The following is a 21,510-nucleotide window of genomic DNA, read 5'->3' as shown; positions in this document are numbered from 1 at the left end:
ACGGCTCATTCAGCACATGCATCTGCAAAAGGGGAGGTTTGGACACAATAATTTGGAGACCCCAGATTTTAATTCTATGGCTGTCACACTCTATAGCTGCATTTCTGCTTTTTCTCTTATCCTATGATTCCCAAATAATAACAGTCAGGGAGACTTTCTTCATCTGGCCACTCCATGTAACCAGAAGGAGAATCCAACAGGACCACTCGTAGTTGGAAGGCTCTTGCATTCTCAAAGCTCTCCTCCGGGTAGTTTCTAAATATAACAAGCAGTCAGACACTCTGAATAACTCTCGGCTGACTTGGCTTCCCTGGGATAAACTTTTTTTTTTTCTCCTAGATTATGCTATACCAGGAATAGAGCCCTAAGGGGAGAAATTCCTCTTCAAAGTCAGAGCTAGATAACACTGTGTGTGGTATTCAGGTTGTTCTCCTTTGGAAAGAGGAAAAAAGGTGGGAGGCAAACTTCTAAAACCAGCCAACATCAAAAAGCATATTCCTACTTTGTCTGTGTGGTGTGCATGGAGGGGAGGCAGAGGCGAGGTGGAAGCGGCCAGGCAAAAGACAATTAACACATCCTGCTCAGCAGGGGGAGGAACGTGGGCATCCGGTCCAGGTACTCCAGGCGGTGGTGGGCAACAGGGAAAGTAGACATGCCAGCTCTGGCAACTGCCCTATGCTGGCTCTACCACCAAAGACCCGGAACCCAAGTTGGGTGCACAGTTTGCTCCCTGAATGGTGGGCTCAGGCACGGCTCTGACTTCATTTCTCAGGCAGGCAACAGACATGTTTACCTTGTGCTCCGGCTCTTGCTGTTCCTTGCAGTAAGGGGGAATTCTATGTGACCTAAAAATCATCTGGAACATATACAGACATGGATATCTTCTCTCTCACATGAACACAAAGTCCTTTCCCCATATTTCCGTGCAGGCCGAGCCTCTGTATTTTCCAGCATGACACTGTATTTGAGTATTGTAGTTGGATGGGACATTGGGGATCTCCTAGTCCTGTACTCCCCCTTTGCTGATGGTAACAATTTTAAATGCTGCTATTTATTAAACATCTATTATATATCAGGTACTTTATACAAATTAAATCTAATCCTCACCCAAAGCCCAAAAGCAGTAGAATTGTTAGATCACAGAAAATGGAGCAGAGGCAGACAGAAATGAAATGATGAGCCCGAAACTGCACAGCCAACTGTGTCAGAACTAGGACTGAAATGCATGGCTCTGGCTCCAGATGGATGCCTTCCCCACAGTTGGGTAGGAGGTCATGAAGAAGAAGAGATGATTCCTGTCTCACCCCTCCACAAGAAGTTAGGGCAATTAAGCGGCCGCCTCAGCTGACATCATCACTCTGTGCTTTTCAAGACTTGAGCCAAAATTCTATTTAGAAATTCTAAATGTCCAGGGAGGCGTTTGTAAGCTCTCTCTCGCTCTCGCTCGCTCTCTCTCTCTCTCTCTCTCGCCCCCACAGGAAAATACAGCCTTTTGGTTTCAACCTTAGACACGGAGAAGCCCAGCTGCTATTAAAACTGAGCAGGAAATGGCATGGATGACCAAACAGCGATTCTTCTTCTCCATGGAAATTTCTCCTAAGTGCTGAAAATTCAGGGAAAGTGAGTGGTTTGGGAAAGGTCTAGAAACCCTGAATGTGCCCCCCACCACTGGGAGATGCAAGTCTCCTCAGAGGCTGATGTGAGGCCCACAAAGCAATGCACTGATTTGTCTGTTTTATCTGTGTGGGTGTCTATGTATATATGTGTGTGTATGTGTTTTGTGTTGGAGTAAGAAACATTACAGTAAGAGAACTTTCCTGCAAAAAGTCCTTCTCCCATCTTCTTTCTCTACCTCTAGGACAGGTTTCCCAAATGCAGTGCTTTTGACATTTGGGACTGAATCATTCTTTTTCGTGGGAGCTGACCTGTACATTTGAGGGTGTTTAGTGGCATCCCTGGCCTCTACCCACTAGACACAAGAGCGCCTCCGATCCAACTGTGACATTAAAAATGTCTCCAGACTTTACCAAATATTTCCTGAAATTGAGGGCAGGACAAAATCCTGCCTTCAGTGCACCTCTTTCGCAAAGTAGCTCTAGTCCATTGTCAACTTAACTGTCCTTGAACTTCTCTAAACTCCAGGCAGACAGACTCCTCACCAGCTCAACCTGTGTATTCTCAGGGTCTACAATAGTATTGGGAACAGCAGGTATTCAATTAATATTTCTGAAAAAGCACATTTTTAATAATTTTTTTTAAATAGACAAATGCTCTCATAGTTTATCTAGGTTTTGTGTTTGTTCAGGGTGGACTCTTTTAAGGAATGTACATTTTTATCTCCCCAAACAAACTGTAGTTTTCTCTGAAGCAAGAAGGTTGGCCAAGCAATTCCTGAGCCCCTAGGACAGTGCTTCTCAACTTGGGCCACACAACTCTTAAAAATCCCAACATTCAGGCAGCACCTCCCAGACCAAATAAACAGAATCTCTGGGGGTCAGACCAAGGCATTTTGGTCTTCAAAAAGTTCCCCATGCAGTTCTGTCATGCAGCCAAGGCTGAGATCCCATGCCTTACAGGCCTGTGAAGGAATCCTGGGAATATATTTGAAAAAGCACAGTGAGGTTTTACATTTTCTGGGGATGAGGCTGCCCATGTTAACTAAAAGAGTAAGGTTCTCAGCTTGTGAGGGTTTGCAGCACCTCAGTGTGACAGCACTTGCTACCATGCATGGATCAGAAGGTCTGGCTGGTTTTAACTCATGAGAAAATTAATGTATGATTAACTAATAAATACCTTTTGCTCAGGCAACAATATCTTTGTAAACAGGAGTCCATGTGGCACTAATACATTGGAAGCAGTATCTTAGAGTTGCCTTTAATCTTTCAAGGTACGCAGCAGAGAAAAAAACTGAATAATACTTATTGACGAACAGTTTGATTTGGCTGAGATTTTTTTTTTAATTGTTGTTGTGTTATTTTTTAAGTTGGGCCAAAAGTACCGAAATTCTCCTTTCTGGAGCAAAAGTAATCACAAGAAAAACTGACAGGGGGGCATGTGGCTATTTTTTTCCACATAAAACACAGCCTGTTCTTCCTGCAGGGATCACAGAACTGTAATCTGTGCAGCAGCTACCAGGATTCAAAGGAGAAGTGAGAAAAATCTTATGATGGGTGGGGATTTGGTTTAAAGAATAGATCTGGGTAAATGACATCATTTCTGGGTTTGTCCAGTGAATTGGATCACACAGCTTGTCACACAATGACTTCTGACTCTCCCGGGGCCAGCAAAGCAGCCCCGGGCAGGCCTTATCAGGAGGAATCAGTGTGGAAAAGTACTTTCTGAAATAAAACTAACATAAACCAGGCGTGTCATGGTTGGTTTTGCTAAATTTCAGGAATGTGGGAGGAGTGAGTTTACTATGCACACAGGTTGGGACAGACTTCATTTACTAAAAGCACAATATCCATCCTACTCTCTTCTCTGTTCATAGATAAGGACAGAAAAATCATCAGAAAATAAAATCTTTTACTGTTTGTTTTTTAAGAAGAGAAGCAGAGTAAAACGGGAGCGAGAGCACAGGGAGGTGATGGACTGCTACCCAAATCGGAATATAAATTTCAACAGTATTTAAGTTAAATGGACACAGCCTGGAAATAAATTCTGCTGAGTGATCCTCCACGTACTGCCTGGATGATCACTTAGATCCTGTCTTATTTTTTTCTATATTCTTCAATAAACTGAATGAAGTCAGATTCAAGAGGGCATGTTTGTACTTGCTGAAACACAGAGCAAGGAAACATTATTTCAATAAATCAATTTTATGCAGCTTTAAAGTTTAGAACCTTAGAGATGTTGAGCTGGAAAGTATACCAACAACCATTTTGTCTCTCATTTTACAGAGGGAAAAGTTGAGGACTGGGGAAGTTAAATGATTAATCTCAGGTCACAAAGCTATTTTGGTAAAGGGTCAAATATCATGTTTTCTTCTGCATGATCCTTTTCTCCTCTTATCCACTGTCACTAAAATGAGTCAAAAAGTCCATTAGATCTAAAAGAAAGAAGACATTTTAAATCATGTTTTAAAACACGAGGAAGCCAGGTGCGGTGGCTCACACTTGTAATCCCCACACTTTGGGAGGTCAAGCGGGGTGAATTACTTGAGCCCAGGGATTCAAGACCACCCTGGACAACATGTTAAAACCCTGTTTCTATAAAAAGTCAGAAAATTAGCCAGAAGTAGTGGTGTGCACTTGTAGTCCCGGCTAAGCTACTCAAGAGGCTGAGATGGGAGGATCACCTGAGCCCAGGAGATCGAGGCTGCAGTAAGCAATGATCACGCCAGTTCACTCTAGCCTGCCTGGGTGACAGAGTGAGATCCTGTCTCAAAGAAAAAAAAATTAAAAAGGAAAAAAAAATCAGTTTCTCTGAGTGGGGAGTTGTTCTTACATTTAAATGATCACTTTCATGACTGATAGTTTTACTAATTAAAACAGTACTAAAACAGTACTTTGTGCTTGCCTTTCCATAAACAATTCTGCTCCCTTCTTAGGAGTGTTTGTAGCAGAATAAACAACAACATAAGTGAGTGGAAATACTGCAAAGATAAGGTCTTGAGCCTCCACAGACTATTATATGAGCAAGGCCAGGCTTCCAAGCACCTGTTCTCTTCACTCTGCTAATGGCCTCAGCCATCTAAAGTTAACACAATGAGAACCTTCCACAGGGTCCCCATCAAGATAAAATACAGAGACATAGCTTAGGAGGTTGTGCATAAATAAAAGATTCAACAGGGAACAAGCAAGCTGCTGTCGGGTGACATATTAATTTGCAAATGTATCAGAAGTGATATCCTGTCTCCTGAAGTCATTGGACAAGCCCCCCAAAATATACCTTCCCTCTCTACCCCTGCCTCCTGCTGCTGCAGGAGTTCAGGAAGCAGTTCAGAAAGGAGGCAGCCTTCCCTCCTATCTGCCCAAGAGAAGTGGCACCATTTCTTACCACCATCAGGAATGGCTTTTCCCAGGAGCCAGCGGAAACTGAGATTCTACACTCTGAGGATGAACTTCTTTCAATCACTTGAGAAATTTTTCCACCTAACATCTGGGACATTACCTTCTGGGGCCACATTTTATCTTTGATCTCTAAAACATAGCTCTGCTCCTATTGTGAAAAAAAAAAAAAAACTCCAATAAACTAATGTATACAAGTCCAAATAAGTAAAACTAAACAAATCAGAAGGTCTTTATTTATGTTTCATGAAGTCTTTTGTTTCTTATTTCTTTTTTTTCCTTAGAGAACAATTTTCTTTTAAATGACCAACTACTACAGTACTGGGATTTTGTTTTTAATTGATTTCCCCAAGAAACTCCATGTCTATGTATTTTTTTTCAGTAATTCATCTATCTCATAAAATGAAGGGTGCCTGCTCCCATTTTTTTCTACCACAATAGTTCATTCAGTTTTGTATTTAGTTAGGGTTCCTGGAGCCTGCCTCAGTTCCATCTTCAACTTGGCAGCATTTTTTTCTGAGAAGGAAAGCAGTTCCTGTTCGTGAAGACTCTGAAAGTACTTCAGGCTGACAGATGCTATATAAATGAAATATCCTTTCAATTACTGCTACTGTATGATATTGAATTAAGCTATATCACCATAAACAAGGAAAGAAGCCTGCCTACACACCAGCACCCTTTCTCATTCTAGTTCCACTCATGCTCAGCTCCTCATAAATAAAATTATTCCTAAAAAGAGAAATCTAAATTACCTTTGAAAGCATTATTGTCCCTTCTATGTTACTACACACCATCAGAATAAAACTGACAGGGCATCAAAGTCTATAAATGGATTCCCAGGTAACTGCTCAAGATGTTCTCCCTTCTTGATACCCAAAGCATCTTTCGTCTCCTCTTCAAATAGACAGCAAATTTGAGAGAAAGATCAGAAACTGAAAGCTACTGACAGCCTGATAGGAGCAACCTCAGCATGACAGCTGATGGAGACGATCACATTTCCCCCGACAAACTCAATTGCTTGAGTAAATCAAGTGAAAGTCAATACAACCCCTCCCTCCTTAGGTCTCGTGTGGCTCTCTAAACCCAGGCCACTAAAACTTGTTCTTGGAGGAGGAGAGAAAAAAGCAAGCTCCAAATATTCAGGGAATGTTTAACTAATACCCAAAAATGTTTCTTTCTGTCAGGGGCAGTTTCTCTTTGCCCAAAGGAGCTGATTTTGTCTTAGAGAGAGCTTCAAATGCATTCTCCCCTCCCATAGTCCTACATGGGATCTTTCCCTTCCCTGTTACCCTTGTTCTTTACCAAGAAGGCATATTTATCCAAAAGTACAACTTCCAAGTTCCATATAACATATCTGCATCTTTGCTTTGGCCAGTGACTTCTGCTTATGACTATAGAACAGTACACAGTAGTGCCATAATTAGGTGGTATAGAAAAGATGTAATTCTTGGGGAAAAAATCAAGGACCTCTCAAATCACGTATTTGCATTTCTGTGTGTGCTAGAGCTTAGGACTAAATCTGGGCTGTTGTCAATATTAAACCAAAAAGCCTGGGGTGTGTGTGTCTTCTTTATGCAAATCAATAAACATGTACACAGGAAAAAATCTAGGATGTCAACGCTGTAGCTTTCAAAAACTTTAGAAAAAGTATCAACCATAAATAACTAAAATATTGCATTTCCAAAGGAAAAAGGAGATGCTGTGTCATAGACAGGAAGTTGACTTAGAGGCCAGCAATAAAAGGTGGGAGAAATGGACATATCTCTGCTAGTTTCATCAATGGCCTTTCTGAAAAATCAATACTGAGATTGATAGAAATGAACTAGTGGAATAAGCACCCCATAAAACAGAGAAGGTCATATGTAAAAACAGAGGGGAACAGCAGGAAACTCTTGGGTGATGGAGTGAGAAAAATAAAACAGTCAAATTAGAGCTTACTTGCACAAGATAATACTTTGATTTATGGTGGGGGGTTAATAAAATGTACTTATAAGGCAATGATACCATCCTTTCAGGTCTGAGCAGGTCCCATTGGCAAAATCGCAAAGTGGCAACATATAAGAGAGAAGCTAGTGCTTTTACAAAATCATCCTTGGCCCTAACCTGAAACGCCATGTGCTGTTGAGCATGTTATGTCTCAATCAAGAGATAACGAAGGGGAAGAACCAAAGGTAAAATCAGCAAGGAGATGGAACAATGGTCTTAAAATGACAGATTAATAACACTTGTTCTCTAATGGGGAGATGAGGGCTGACAAGTCTAGGGACTGGAAAATCAATAAACATACTCTTCTTCACCAGCACTCAGACATTTGTATCCAGAGAAAGTTTCCTTAATGCTCAAAAGAGAAAACATAGAGCAAATGAAAGCCAATTTGCTTCACAGAAGAATAAAAAAAGAAAAACAATACAATTAAGAGGTAATCTAGGTGACATCCACTACCTCATCCCTCCAAAAGTTCTAATAACCGAGAGATTCATGATGGGTAATTGAGAGAAAGTAGGCCATCTAGAAAATACCTGCAATGCAACTTCTGGGGCTGAAGTTAGAGGGAACAGCCATGTCTCCTGGCAACTTCACATGCTCAACAGTTTCATCCATAAAACCCTTTCAGCCTCGTTAGAGAGAAAATCTCTGCAGTTTGACCAAGAATCTAACTGGCCTGTCACCTGTCACTGTTTATATTCTCTCCTGACTGTGTGTACATGATGTGTGTTTATTTGTTAAAATCCAAGTATCTTCAACAAAAAATATTGAAAATGCTCCTAAAATGAGCTCCCTTTAAAAATGAATTAAACAAATATGGGATGATTGATTCCCAATATACAAAGTACATTGATTATAAATTCTGTTGTCACAAGCTGAATGGTGTGAACCTCAGGGAGTTCCTTATTTCCCTTAAGAAATGCATTCAGTTTCACATAAATGTCTTACAATCACTCCAGATTTTATCAGTAATTATCAGGAACTCCCATGTATAAATACGTATACATTTTGGCAGCATCACATCAAATGAAAGGAATAATAAACTAAGAGCTGAGAGACTGAACTCTGGCCCTAGTTCAGTCCTTCATTGACTATGTACTCTTGAGCAAGTTGTTAAATTTCTCATAAGATGTTTATTTCGGTCAACATGTACTAACCTCCTACTATGTGCAAAGCACTGTTCTGGGTGTTTGGTATACAATGTAGAGCAAGAAAAATAGCTCTATTGGAGCTTAACTTCCAGCAGCAGAGACAGACCATGATAATGTAAACAAATCAATAATATTCACAATTAAGATGACAATAAATCCTATGAAGGAAATAAAACAGGTCAATGTGATAGAAAAAGACATGGCCTGGCGACCTTAACTGCAAGAATCTGCAAAGGCCCTCTGAGGAAGTGACATGTGATCCAAACCTAAGTGACAAGAAGGGGTAGGTCATGTGAAGGCAGAGAACAGATCATAGCAAGTACAGACCCCTTGGAGAGGCACTGGGCTAGGCTTGTCTAAAGAACAGAAAGGCAAGAACAGCCAGAGGAAGTAAAAAAAGAAAAAAAATCCTTTGTCCAACCTTGCTAAAGAATGTTATAAGAATGAATGAAAAAAGATGGGGACATCCTTAAAAGTAATGTAAAGCAGTCCACAAAGTAAAATGAATTAATAGAACCTGCTTATTTTACATGAAAGAACTCCTATTTTCTGCATTGTATCTTTAGGAAAGTCCACAATTAGAATATCTTTCATCCATGTATCTCAAAACATAATTTTTAGTGCAAGAGACAATTGTCTAACCCCTTCATCTTCCAGATCAGAAGACAAAGGCACTGACTTATCCAAGTCCCTGTCAGTGACCTTCCAGGACCCAGCCTATCAGGTGAGGGGGGCCTTCTACATTAATTGCTTAGAAGCAAGCCTTCTCACTTCTTTTCTTCAGATGACTTATTTCACTACAAGAAATTTGCAATATAGGCATAATGAACCATTTGCCCAAGGCTTAATATAAAGAATTAGTGCCGTTAGCACCATGGAGATAAGAATTTGAAGTGTCAACATCCAGGCCTGACTCCAGACTCACCTCTTACAGGTTTTTCAACCTTGGACAAGTCATGTTAACTCTCCAGGCCTCATGTTCTGCATTTAAAATTAAAGGATAATAAAAACACCTTCCATCCCTAAATTATAGGAGTGCTGAAAGAATCAAATATGCTGATATACACGAAAGTCTGTGGAAACTGTAAAGCACAAAACAAATATCATTACCCTTGTCATTTGTTTTTGTGCATAGGCTCTGTTTAGGTCATTGACTCCGCACTACTGCCAGTATTCTACCATGTTGCACAATTACCATCACCTTGGATAAGCCTTGGGGTATCTTTCTATTTTGTGAGTTAAAGAAATTGCATCTAAGAAGCTCCATGGACACCTGATGATTTATGAAATTTGCCTCATGAATATACTTTTCACTGATTTCCTTCCTTTTCTTCTGATTTCCCTCAGTGGAAGAAGCAACCCCAGATTATAATGGAAATACCTCCTGCATAAAGATCCATGAGAAAGTTTCTGCTAAAAACAAGCTGTGGCACTTTGAGCAAGTCTCTAACCATCCCACTACCACAGTATGTTTTCAATCCCAAAATGTGCAGGGCACTTCTTATCTGTCCCCCAAAACATGCAAGATATCTCATAAATGTTGATATCCTTGAGTTCATGGAGCAATTTCAAATCCATTATTTTATTTGATCCCTTTAATAACCTTGGGAAAAGTGAGAACAGGGATAAGAAAAGCAAATTTATATAGGAAAAAATAAATCTTTTTGTGGTTATGTGTCTAGTCCAAATTCCCAGAAATCTAGATATTCAGACTTCAGTTCAGTGATCCTTGAAGTTTACTAAGCCTCTTCCAGTGAGGATCTAGTGATGATAAATATACACACCTACTACGTACCCACAAAAATTAATTTTTTAAAAAATGGGGTCATGGATATAAATACTATTAGGGCTTCCCAGTGGTAAGATATAATTATCACAAGGACAAGATCACCCTGGCATGCTGTCTTCCTCTGCCCATTCCTATTCTCTGACCAGTTAGTGGTGTATGCCCACCTCGAATATAAGCTGGGGGAAGTTCCAGACTGACCTAGACATGTTTGCAACCCCCAGGATTCCTGGAAAAGCAGACAATGGGCTTCTATCAATCCCTGTGGGATGATTGAGTTTAGCCTGAAAGATTATCTAGTTCTCTCCATTGGAACCATCCCAGGTTTTTTAAGAGAGGAGCCCCCCTCTGGAGTCCCAACAGGGGGAAAAACAACACACCCCATCTAGATGATTTCCATACAGCCAGGAAACTTTCCTTGCTGGAGCACTCTTGACAGGGCTTTCTTCATCTTTCCTCCTGGCTTTTCTTTCCTTCCTCTATGAGGTAAATAAATACTTTAAGAAGAAATTTGTGAGTTCTTTTGTTCTTTCTAATCTACATATTAGAACCAAAAGACTATATTTTTCCCCAAAACCAGTCATGTTGGCCACGTAGCAAAAAAAAAAAAAAAAAAAAAAAAGAAGAGTTTATTTTACATGTTGTAAATACCAGGAAATTCTTATCAGGGTGTGAAAGTTCAGGTCTTGTTTTTCCTTTCATTCCCTTTCTCTCTCCTTAACGTGGAGAAAGAATAAAACACATCTACAAATCTCTCTTTGTAGTGGAATCCCTTCTTTCTACCCATGCCCTGCTGGAAGCAGTGTGCCTCTAAGTGGCTTCTGATGTTCTGGTTGAGGTCGTTCTGCATTCCTAACAGCTACTTCATTTTCCCTAATCCCCAGACCAGAAGGGAATAATGCAATACCCAAGATAAAGTAGGCCTGGTTTTCTGACATCCTTCTAGCAAAGGACATTTTATAACAAACTCAAAACGTTGACGGTTGCAAATAGTGAGAGTTGTGTTTGATTCAAATAGTATTACAGTCCCTTAAGTCGTAGAATCACAAAAACCAGTGATTAAGAGGCTTTCTCTGGCCTGACTCCTTCATTTTACACTTGAAGTAACAGGGTATCAAGAAACTGCAGCTTGGCTCCATTTGCTCAGCTTCTCAAGGGCAGACATGGGAAGAGAACCCAGGCTCCTAGTTCAGTTTTTTGCATTGTGGTACCAACCTCTCTAATACATGGGTTCAAAATCTGGGAAACTTCAATGGGAAAATTCTTTCAAGAGGGGAATCTATGAGGGATTACACATTTCTTCATTCATTCATTCCTCAAACATTGATTAGGCATTTTTTATGCCTGGAACTGTGTTAGGCAATAGGGATACATAAATGAAAATGATGTGGACCTCTCCCTGAGACAGAGAGAGAGAAAGAGGTGGGGGCGGTGGAGAGAGGGAGAGAGAGAGAGAGAGACAGAGAGAGAGAGAGCAGTGCAAAGAAGCACAACAGCTCTATACTGTTGCTTTGGTGATAAGAGTTTACATTAAAAAATATCATGGTGGGAGTTATGCCAATCAGAACACCATGTGTGAAATCTTCCCTGTCTCTAAGAATTTTAGTTAAGTGGGCATATCCTTGCATAGCCACCCTCAATGCTCTATAATCCATTCTCTGCACAGGAGCCAGAACAATCATCTTAAGAAGCAACTAAGATCATCTCATTCCCTCGCTTAAATTCTTCAATGATTTTCCATTGTTCATGGGAAAAATTCCAGAGTTCCTCAGAGGGTTGGGAAGACCCCTACCTAACATGCACTCCTTCATACCCTGTACCATGTTCCTACCTGCCTCGCCAGCCCAGCAGGCTGCCCACTCGCCTTGCTTGACCCAGGCCTGACATATTGGCCCTTGTCAGTTTCCCCAAAGCACTGGATTTACCCTTGCCTTAGGGTCATTTGAATAAGCTGTTCCCCTTCTCTGGAACTCTTTCCCCCGCCAGCCAGATTTCTCATCACTCTGTTCTAACTCCTGTTCACCTAGCTGACTCGTCATCATTCTTCAGCTCTGAGCTTGGACACCACATCTTTAGGGAGCTCCATGACCCCCAATACCAAGTGACAGCCCCTCTGTGTGCTGCCACAGTATGCTGGTCCCTCTGCCTTACATTCAACAGCTTTATTATATTGCCTTGTTAAGGTCTCTATTCCTCAGTAGACCATAACTATGAGGGCAACTATTGTCTTGGCTTTGTTCCCTGTAAGGCCGGGGTCTAGTACAGAGCTTGGCAATCAGCCAGTTTTCCAAAAACATTTGTTGATTGACTGGATAAACGGATATATGAAGGTGTGTCCATGGGCATCTCAAATGGGGAATGCCACAAAACCATGACTTGGATGAAAAAGTTCCAGCGTGAACTTGATCTGTCAGTTTTGGAACTCAAGAACAAACGAGCATGTCCTAAAGTAAGGAAAAGCTGACCTTCAATGGAAACAAATATTTACTATTTATTATCCTAAAAAGTGGCTAAGGCACATTAAAATCTTAGGTACCCAAGGGATGAAAGAGATACAGAAATGATAGCTCCAAAATGAGAAGTGTGTTATTCAGAGGGGCAGGCTCAGGAAGAGGAGTCAGGGCTCAGGGCTCCTCAAAGCCCAGCTGTATGTTTCCTTCATTTGTAAAATATTAGGAAAAGGTAGGGGAAGAGAGGCTGATTTCTGGAACCTTGGGGATTTGGGGCACAATAGAGTCTCCTACAACACATGCCTCCTTGCAAGAGTTGGAGGAGCAGGGCTTGTCTGTTTTTTGTCTCTGAACACCCAGATGACTGCACAGTTGGGTACAGGTTGAGCTGGGAGCAGGCAAGCTGTGAGTTCCCACTCCCAAACAAGGAGGGAGCTCTCTTAAGTAGTCCCAAAGTGTTGGCGGGAAAGTGCAGAGTGTGTGTGTGTGTGTGCACATGTGTGTGTGCATGCGTGTGTGTGTGTGTGTGTGTGTGTTTGGGGCTGCAATTTAAACTTCATTAGACTATTAAGACAAGGGAAGAAAACACAACTGCAGAGGAACAGAAGGCAGCAGGCAGGAGGGAAATGTGACTTCTGAGGTTGATGCAGCAGAGTAGAGGGGTAAGAAGCTAGAAAAGGAAGACGATTAAGAAGCCTCCCCTTACAGAGGGTGGATCAGCTCACACATAGACTCCAAGTGTGTCAGAGTTTTCTCAAGGCCTCCCTTTGCACAAAGTCTTCAACAGTTAGCCAGAGGCAGCCTAGGTAAGCCACCTTTCTCTCTCCCTCTCCTCTCTTTTTCCCTCTCACTCTCCCTTTCTCTCTTCCTCATCCTCTCCTGCCAACTGTTTGTCCCCAGTGTAACCACGGACAGGCCATTATTGTTATAAAAGAAAAAGAAACTGCAAGACTCACCCTAGCCACAAAAGGAAGCTCATACATGCTGAGGCAGTTTATATATGTTGACATCTGTACTGCATGACATGTGTTTCTTGCACTCCTAAAACCTCTACTCCTGGTTTGGGGAGAGTACTATGCTCTATCAGAGGCGAGTATTCTCTAGCTCTAAGCATTTTGTGGGGGCTCAATGCATGTTCCTCAGCCTTCCAATACCCGCACCAAATGCAAGGCTCTGAAGATGATGATGCAGTGTATATGACAAGAGAACAGAAGCATCACATATACCCTGCCTCTCTGACAAGGCTGTGATTTTCTCCTGGTGGAAATCTGGAAACCCAGTCTCCTCTAACCTGTCTAGTGACTCTCTGAAGTCACAAAAGCAACATTGTCCAGTCCTGTCTTAAGGAAGATTAAACTGCATTTAACAATCCAGGAAAGGTAATGATCTCACTACAAAATCAACACACGGCGGTGGCCAGAGGCTGCTCCAACCATTCCTCAGTGACCACCCAACACCTCAGGCTTTAACCAGCCATTCATCCTTCTCCTTCCACCCGGCTGCTCAGCTCGAAGGCTCTGACCCAGTGACACCACCCCACACTGCGCAGGATTAAATGCTCTGGGGCTGAGTAAATAGACCTTGGCAGGCAGTTTCCTGCAGGGGCTGCAGGGGAGAGATCCCCGGTCTGCCGCAGCCCTTGGGCTACAATGACAAGTTCCATAATTCCCCACTCCATGGAAGCCCTCCGCGGGCTCCTCACTCCTCTGAACTAGGCTGAAAGAGATAGGAACAGATGCAAAAAAGGAAGGGGCCACACACTGAAGTAGAATCTTTGAAGAGTACTAGAAAATGAGTCTCTTAGTGGAAAAGTATAGTGCCTTACCACTGAATTGGCCAAGTTAAGAAAATTACATTTTGACCCCAGAAAAGGCAGAACAGAGGCTTTTTGTTTGTTTGTGTTCTTAGTAAAAACCATAATGAGATAAAGAAAATCAGATGATAAAAATAAACAATATGTAGGATTTGGTACCTGACAGTTCTCTATGAAAATGTTATGCAAGTGACATCAAAGCTTCACTGATAAAGCTTTTGATGAACTTCTTAACCCTAAGTCCAAGTTTACAAAATACCCCAAATAAAACTCAGAGAAAAAATGGTGAATGATTAGGTGACCCCCCTCCAGCTCCAGGTTTCTGAGAATAGGCCCCCCTAGGCTGAGAATGAGAGGGGGATGGGAAGGAGGGACTGTTCTCTACTCCAGAGGGTCTTACATTTTAGACTCTCAGACGAAGAGGACCAGCAAGTGGGTTTCATACAAGGCCAGCTCAGTATCAATGCCTCCAGACTTGAGCCAAATGAAACAACTCAAGTCTTGGCACTGGCTCTTTCAGGGAGAAGAGAGGGAGGGGGCCCAGGCAGATAAAGACGCTTTAGAGAACACGCCAGCCCATCCCGCAGCCCATCCACACACACAAGAAGCTTGATTTTCATGCCCCAGGGAATCTGTCAGTGAAATTCCAGAAATTTGCTTAGAGATTGTAAATAGAACAGTCGGGTTCAGAAATGGGAAGGCGGCTCCCCGTCTCTGCTTTTGCACAGAAAGTACTAATCAGTGCCATTCTGATCCAATAGACAAATAAAGTGCTTGAGAAATCAGACTTTTATCATTGGCCCCAAAATGGGCCTATTTCAGCTTGTCAGAAGTTGTGTGAAAGTCAGATTTTGAATTTGGATTTCCTCTTTTGGCCTGTTTTTATCAGACTACAGAGGCAGTGCCAAATATGAACTGATACGGAGCCCAGAGCAACATGCATCCCTGCTTTCCTCCTTGACGGGTGTCCAGGAACCTCCTGTGTCCTCAGTTTGCCTGCATAGAAGCCTGGGGAAAGGGTGGTGATGTCTGCTCTGAAGGGGTGAGCAGAACAGACAAAGATATACAGGTGCAACTCTATCCACCAGACGAGGCGATGGCAGCCCCAGGACATACGCAGAATGGTGCAGGGCCAGGAATCAGTCAGGTCCACATAGGAGCATGCATAACTGTGACAATCAAAATGACAGCCACAATCCAACAGTTAATGCTGATGGAGAGATTACGAAGTGCTAGGGATTGACTCTGAGTTTCACAGAGAGACTGAGTTGAGTGCATAACCCAGTTCTGCCACTTAGAAGGGTGAGATAGTGGCCAAGTAATTTAACTTTTATTTTTTTGAGATAGAGTTATGCTATGTTGACCAGGCTGGGTTCAAATTCCTGGGTTCAAGGGATCCTCCTGCCTCAGCCTCCCGAGTAGCTGGGACCACAGGTATACACCACCATGTCCAGCTAATTTTTTAATTTTTTGTAGACACAGGGGTCTCACTATGTTGTACAGGTTGGTCTCAACCTCCTGGCTCAAGTGATCCTCCTGTCTTGGCCTCCCAAAATGCTGGGATTACAGGCATGAGCCACCACACCTGGCCTACGTTACTTTATTGCCCACATTTTGGCCTCTAAAGCGTCTCTGCCTTCCTCATCTCAGTTAATCCTCTCCACCTCCTGGGAGGTAGCCTAAGGGAAAACTCTTCTCCCTATTCTCCCAGTTGTGGAAACTGAGTCACACAGAGACGAAGTAGGAGCAGAATGCCCAGGACAAGACCTCAAGCCCTGCTGATACTACACGAAGTATTAACCTCTATTAAACTGATCAGCATCAGAGATGGGCATCTGTGAACACATGTGTGCAACATAGGAACACCTAAGCCCTAAATTTCCTAGGATATTATCTCCCTGGGGCATTACTATTTAAGGTGGTTTATATTTCTTTACTATTTTTTTGTGGCTAAAAGATTAAAAGGCAAGACTTATTTAGGCATAAAGGATAAGCCCAAATGGCACAACTCAAGTGATGAATATGGGGAATTAGAGGGAAAGAGGAAAGCTTCTTAACACACACTTTCCAATTGCCCTGGAGCCCAGGAGCTTAAATATTTACCATGAAATTTCCTGTCCTTGTGCTTTTGGGGAGTTTCTAAGTTGCTAGATGGAGTCTTAACCAGACAGTTCCACCTCACGGTGTCACTAAATGAAATGAGAGGAGATTCTGTCTGGTTTTGAAATCATATTTTCTTTAGCCTTTTAAAAAAAAAAAACAATCTAGCCTGGGTTTAAATCGGCAACCATATGGGCTGTGCTATGGAGTGAAGAGAGGGCTCTAGAGCCTGATGTCAATCAGGAACAGTAAAATATGAGCCCTAGGGGTTGGGTGCACAGTGGAGCCCTGGAAGAAGGTGGGGGGAAGAAAATACCAGGGGAGAAAGTATCCTAAAGAAAAGTGCTTCTTGCTTGACATTCAGGCCTCAACTGCCTGTCCATAGTACCTTCAGCATGGGTACTTGTTCATAATACCCTCCCTCTCACCTGCCAGGGCAGCTACACACAGATAGCCACACCTCCGGACTTCATAGGAGATGAAAGAGAAATACAAGTCAATTACAATTACGTTAAAATGGCTCTGTTCATTGAATATTGAAGGGCAATTAAGGGATAGAGACAGGATAGGGCCATTCAGAAAAGAAAACATGATCCCATTTGGACAGTTTATGTAGAGATCAAAGTGCAAAGAAAGTGGCTTGAGCAGGGATCTGCTTCTCTGGACCACAAATCCATCGTGTATCTATGATCTATGCAGGCAATGAATGAGACGGCCCTTAAGGTCCCTTCCAGCTCAGGTAGTCTTTAATCTCATTATTCTAAATAACGAGTCTCTATGACTCACTGTTTTTTAGTGTTGGACAATGAAAAAAAAAAAAATGGTGCTCTCTACACTTAGAAATTCCTAAACTGACCTAAACATGAAAAGTACGCTCCATCCTAATCACCTGAATTGAGTGAAGGAATTAAGACGTAAAACAAAAAACTACAGAAAAAAACAAATTAGAAAGTAAGGTAGACAAAATTATATTTTATTCATTTCTTGAAAACAACACTATGGAGGAAGTGATGGTAGGGAAAAAGAAAAAGAAAAAAAAGTAGCCAGAACTCAAGTACTGAATTCTTACAGGAACTCAGTGAGAAAGAGAAAAGATTCTAGACTTCATAAACCTTATGTTACTTTCCTAGAAACCTTCCTGCCTTCCCAGGCTATGTTACTGTAGCATCTTCTACATCCTGCTAACTGCAGGTATCACATAGAAATATCCATGTTGACTGAGTTAACTGTCTCTCCCAGAAGATGGTGAACACCTTGAGGACAAGGAGAACATCTTATTCAACTTTGTCAGTGTAGGACCTTGCCCAGAGCCTCTATAAAGTAACTGACCAAAAATTATTTTGAATCAATGAGCCATGAAACTATACCCCCAATAGCAATTTAAAGAAAAAAGGATCCAGGACACAGGCCAAAGGTTTTGATTTCTGGTGAGACCTTTAGTAGCAACGCAAGGTGCATTGATTTGAAGGTATCAGCATTTTCACAGTTTTCATCAGCATTTTCAAGAAAGTTAAAAAAAAAATCTAAATTTACCTCTAGGAACCTTTCCATTAGCCTAGCTCCAAAGCATTATATCAAATTTGAAGTGATCTGACTAAGGAAAAAGAAAAAGAAAAAAAAAAAAACACCAAGTAAAAGCATAGAATCTCAGGAATCTATTGCTAAACTCCTAGAGACCTGTAACTCACTCAAATTGAAAGGGTACAGTCATTTGTCTCAATGAGGGTCGAGAGTATGTGCTCTGGGATCAGGTGACCCAGGTTCAAATCTTGGCTAGGACCCTTTCAGACTGTATAACTATTTTCAGGCTGAGGTTGAAGAATATTTTCCAGAGTGTCTGTAGAAGAGTTAGATTAGATTACTCGCAGGTGACCTCCAACTCTGAGTTTTCATAATCCCATGTGCTCGCACCCTATCCACAAATCATCTACTGCCAAGTCACATTCTACATGACAACTCTTGCCAGTCTCCTCTACACATCCTACTTGTGTTCACCACCTATAGCAGTGATCCTTCAGAGGATGCTCATGCTAGGAGGGATAAAGATCCAAGATGGGTCATCAGCATGTCTTTGCATTTATTTTATAAGATGCATATATCTAAGCCTCCTACACCCACACACCCCCACACTCACACCCCCCCCCACACACACCCACACACACATACACACTCAAACACATACATTCTCTCCTGAAGGGTACTTCCAAGGATCAAGGTCAGAAATGTATGTTTCAATAAAGTTCCTCAGATGGAACAATTTTCTATGGCTTCGCCCCTCACTCTGACTGAGACTCCCCTGACTGTGCTGGGATCCATGCCTACATCAAAAGAGGCAGTAAAACCTGTCCTAATTTTAAGATTAAAATCTTCAAAGTCACAGCCTCAGCTCATAGTAAACCAAACAAATTTCTAGGAGGAACTGGTATATAAATCTTGGGCCTCCCTTCCTCTTTCTCACATTGTCCTCAATAACTATAATCTACCACTGGCTCAAACTTTTGTTTTTAATCTGATTGAATGGCCATGTTGTCCCCAGGCACCTATAAGTGGCTGTGGTAGGAAACGAAGTGTGTTAACATGTCACCTAGGAGCTATGCCTTTTACCTCACCATGCCATGCCAAGAAAGGACATACACTCAGAGAGGGGGAGGAAAGACACACACACACACACACACACACACACACAGAAAGAGACAGAGAGAGAGAGAGAGAGAGGCTGGTTGAGATTAATACTTGGAACCTAAGGTACGAACCTACTTTCATCACATTCTCTTCAGCTAGACTGAGATATTCTGCAGGTCCCCAGTGATTGGACTGGGTTTTTGTTTACTTGTTTGTTTGTTTTGGTTTGGGTTTTATTTTCCATCAGTTGGGAATACACACTTAAAGAGTGGAACTCTAATATCCCACTACCACTTCTCTATATTCTAGGAGCAAGAAGACAGTTTGTTTCTATTGACGTTGCAAAAATGTGTTAAAAACATAACTTCAGTGCTCTGTTGTGAAGGAGAGGGGAGGGAGGTGCCCAGCAGACCCCACAGTTCTCTGGAGTCAGCTCTGCAGTATCTCCTGGGGTTTCCTCTTTACCTGCTTTCCTTGTGCTTGTCTGTGAGCCAAGCTTGCTATGATTCCTTTGGGGCCATGTCTGTAACTAAGGCCCACTGGTAGGTGTCAAAGCCACAGAGCACTCCCTCCATGGCCATCCCTCAGTTCCAGGAAGATCACTCACAGCACACATTACATCAGGAGAGAAAAACTGTGCATGCCCACTAATAGATAGTGCGGAGGTCTAGGGCACCTTAGTGTATATGTTATGCTTCCTCTATGGACAGTCTGTATGTTTATTTTTTTTAATTACTGTAGGTTTTAGATGGATAATTATGAACCCTTATTCAATAGGAGTAGGTGGGAGAGGAAGATAAGGTACAGCAGCAACAATCCATTCAAGGATCCACATGAACAAAGTGTCTTTGGTCTTCAATGAATACCAAGAAAGTAAAAGGAATTTAAAGAACAAATTACCTCTGCTAGATATTTCTATACAAAAAGGCACAGTTCATACCTCCAAAAATCCAACTGAATTATGAAAATATGAATAGAATAAAAGATTCTTTCAGGTAGAGGATGCTTAAGGAGGAATCATATTAAGATCTAACATGTTTTGAGGGTCTACACTCTGCCACGCATTATTCCAGGAATTTCTATATTGATCACTATATTTAATTCTCAGAATGTTCCCCATGAATCCCATTAAACAGATGAGAAAACTGAGGTGCAGAAACATTAAGAAACCTGGGTAAGGTTTTCTGGTAGTATCTAGTGGAGCTGGATTCAAACCCAGCTCAGTCCAAGTGCAAAGCTCGAAGCTTAAGCACAGCACATAATTACTTGGGAGGATGACCAAGAACAGATGTATCACACTGCTGAAGAGTGGAATTTTCCTTTAGCCCTGGGGTTACGCTCTTATGAAAATACCCCCAGGATCTGAAGAAGCCTCAGAGCCAAGAATGTTCCTCTCCCTGACGGGCACCAGCATTCCCAGGGATGCGGTTCCCAGTCCCTGCTGGGCCAGGGCAGGACTCCAAAGGAGGGGATGCGTTCTCCAGCCAGTGCAGGAGGCCCAGCCCTGTGCTCTCCAGGCAGATGTGGGTCCTCGAGGTGTTTTCTTTCCTTTTTCTTATTTAAAGAAAAAACAAAACTCTACACACTCCCCACATGTGAAATGGCGCTCGCACTGCTGCCAGACAATAATTTTACAGTCACACGATGACCCTTGAGCAAAGAAAAGAGGAAAAGCCTGCACCCCGCCCAATCCAAACCCAGGAGAGTCAACCTTTGGAAAAGCCCAGGTCACAGAAGATCAAACTCACATGCTGAGGAACAACAGGAGGTGCGGGGGCGGGGGCGGGGGCGGGGGAGAGGATGGGGAAGGAGGAAGCACAAAGTTTAAAGGTCAAAACAAATGTCAACCTAACACCAATACTGTATGAACAGCACACAGCCTCACTGCTAGACAAATAAATGCTGCCGGGGAGGCAAGGTATCAAGAGGTTTTATTAACTCTCTTCCTGAAATCGTACACATAGGAAGTCTGTTCCATCATATAAGCTGCAAAGCACAATATTTATCCCTTGGGGGGGAAATCATGGAGCTGATATTGAATCTACAATACAGAGTTTCTCCTCCATTCCCTCCCCAGCCAGCCTCTGTTCTTGCTGCACCCCCAGGGGCCTGTGAGCAGGAAATACCCACGTTGATTTTGATAAGAGTAGAAAGGGCTGCATGCTGATGAGAATTCAGCACACAACCCTGCCTCCACCTTCTGCTCTTTCCCAGGCATAACGTGGTCCCTCTGAGCCCAAGGGAGGCCCGAGATGAATGGCATCCACATGTCCTCCTCACCGTGGGTGTCTCTGACCCTGTGTCCAGTTCTGTGGGGATCCCAACTCTGTCTTAGGGACTTACATAAAAAATGCCCTTTTGCAGAGCCCAAAGCAGTTAAAGAGAAACCACTGGATGGATGGTCTGGGCTTGGCCCCTTTGCAGGGTCTCTTGGATGAGCTCTCTGCCTATTCTCATTGTGCTTGTTATGTTAGCTGCTCACCTAACAGTTTCACCCTCAGAAACTCTGGTGAGGGTCCTCTTTCAGTATCAGGACCTGACACCACCTGTGCACCCATGCACCATCTAGACCAGGTACACGAAACCACACCAG

The 21,510-nt window shown here is 42.4% G+C and overlaps 1 protein-coding gene across 2 annotated transcripts in view; it reads right to left on the bottom strand.

Annotated features, from left to right (window-relative positions):
• The window catches only part of SETBP1 (SET binding protein 1), a 383,612-nt gene that overhangs the window by 271,428 nt on the left and 90,674 nt on the right, over positions 1-21,510 (bottom strand). The window contains exon 1 of one of the 2 annotated variants that reach the window (XM_063653620.1): positions 4,999-5,144. The exons of the other annotated variant lie outside the window; for it this stretch is intronic. Within the exon in view, the coding sequence (XP_063509690.1) occupies positions 4,999-5,127 (129 nt within the window). The 5' untranslated portion in view covers positions 5,128-5,144. Of the gene's footprint in view, positions 1-4,998; positions 5,145-21,510 lie in introns of those variants that run through there. 2 annotated transcript variants of the gene reach the window in all.

Source organism: Pongo pygmaeus, chromosome 17 (assembly GCF_028885625.2).
Source record: "Pongo pygmaeus isolate AG05252 chromosome 17, NHGRI_mPonPyg2-v2.0_pri, whole genome shotgun sequence".
Classification (NCBI taxonomy): Eukaryota; Metazoa; Chordata; class Mammalia; order Primates; family Hominidae; genus Pongo; species Pongo pygmaeus.
Note: the sequence above shows the minus strand (reverse complement) of the source record. Positions and strands in the feature narration are given on the sequence as shown.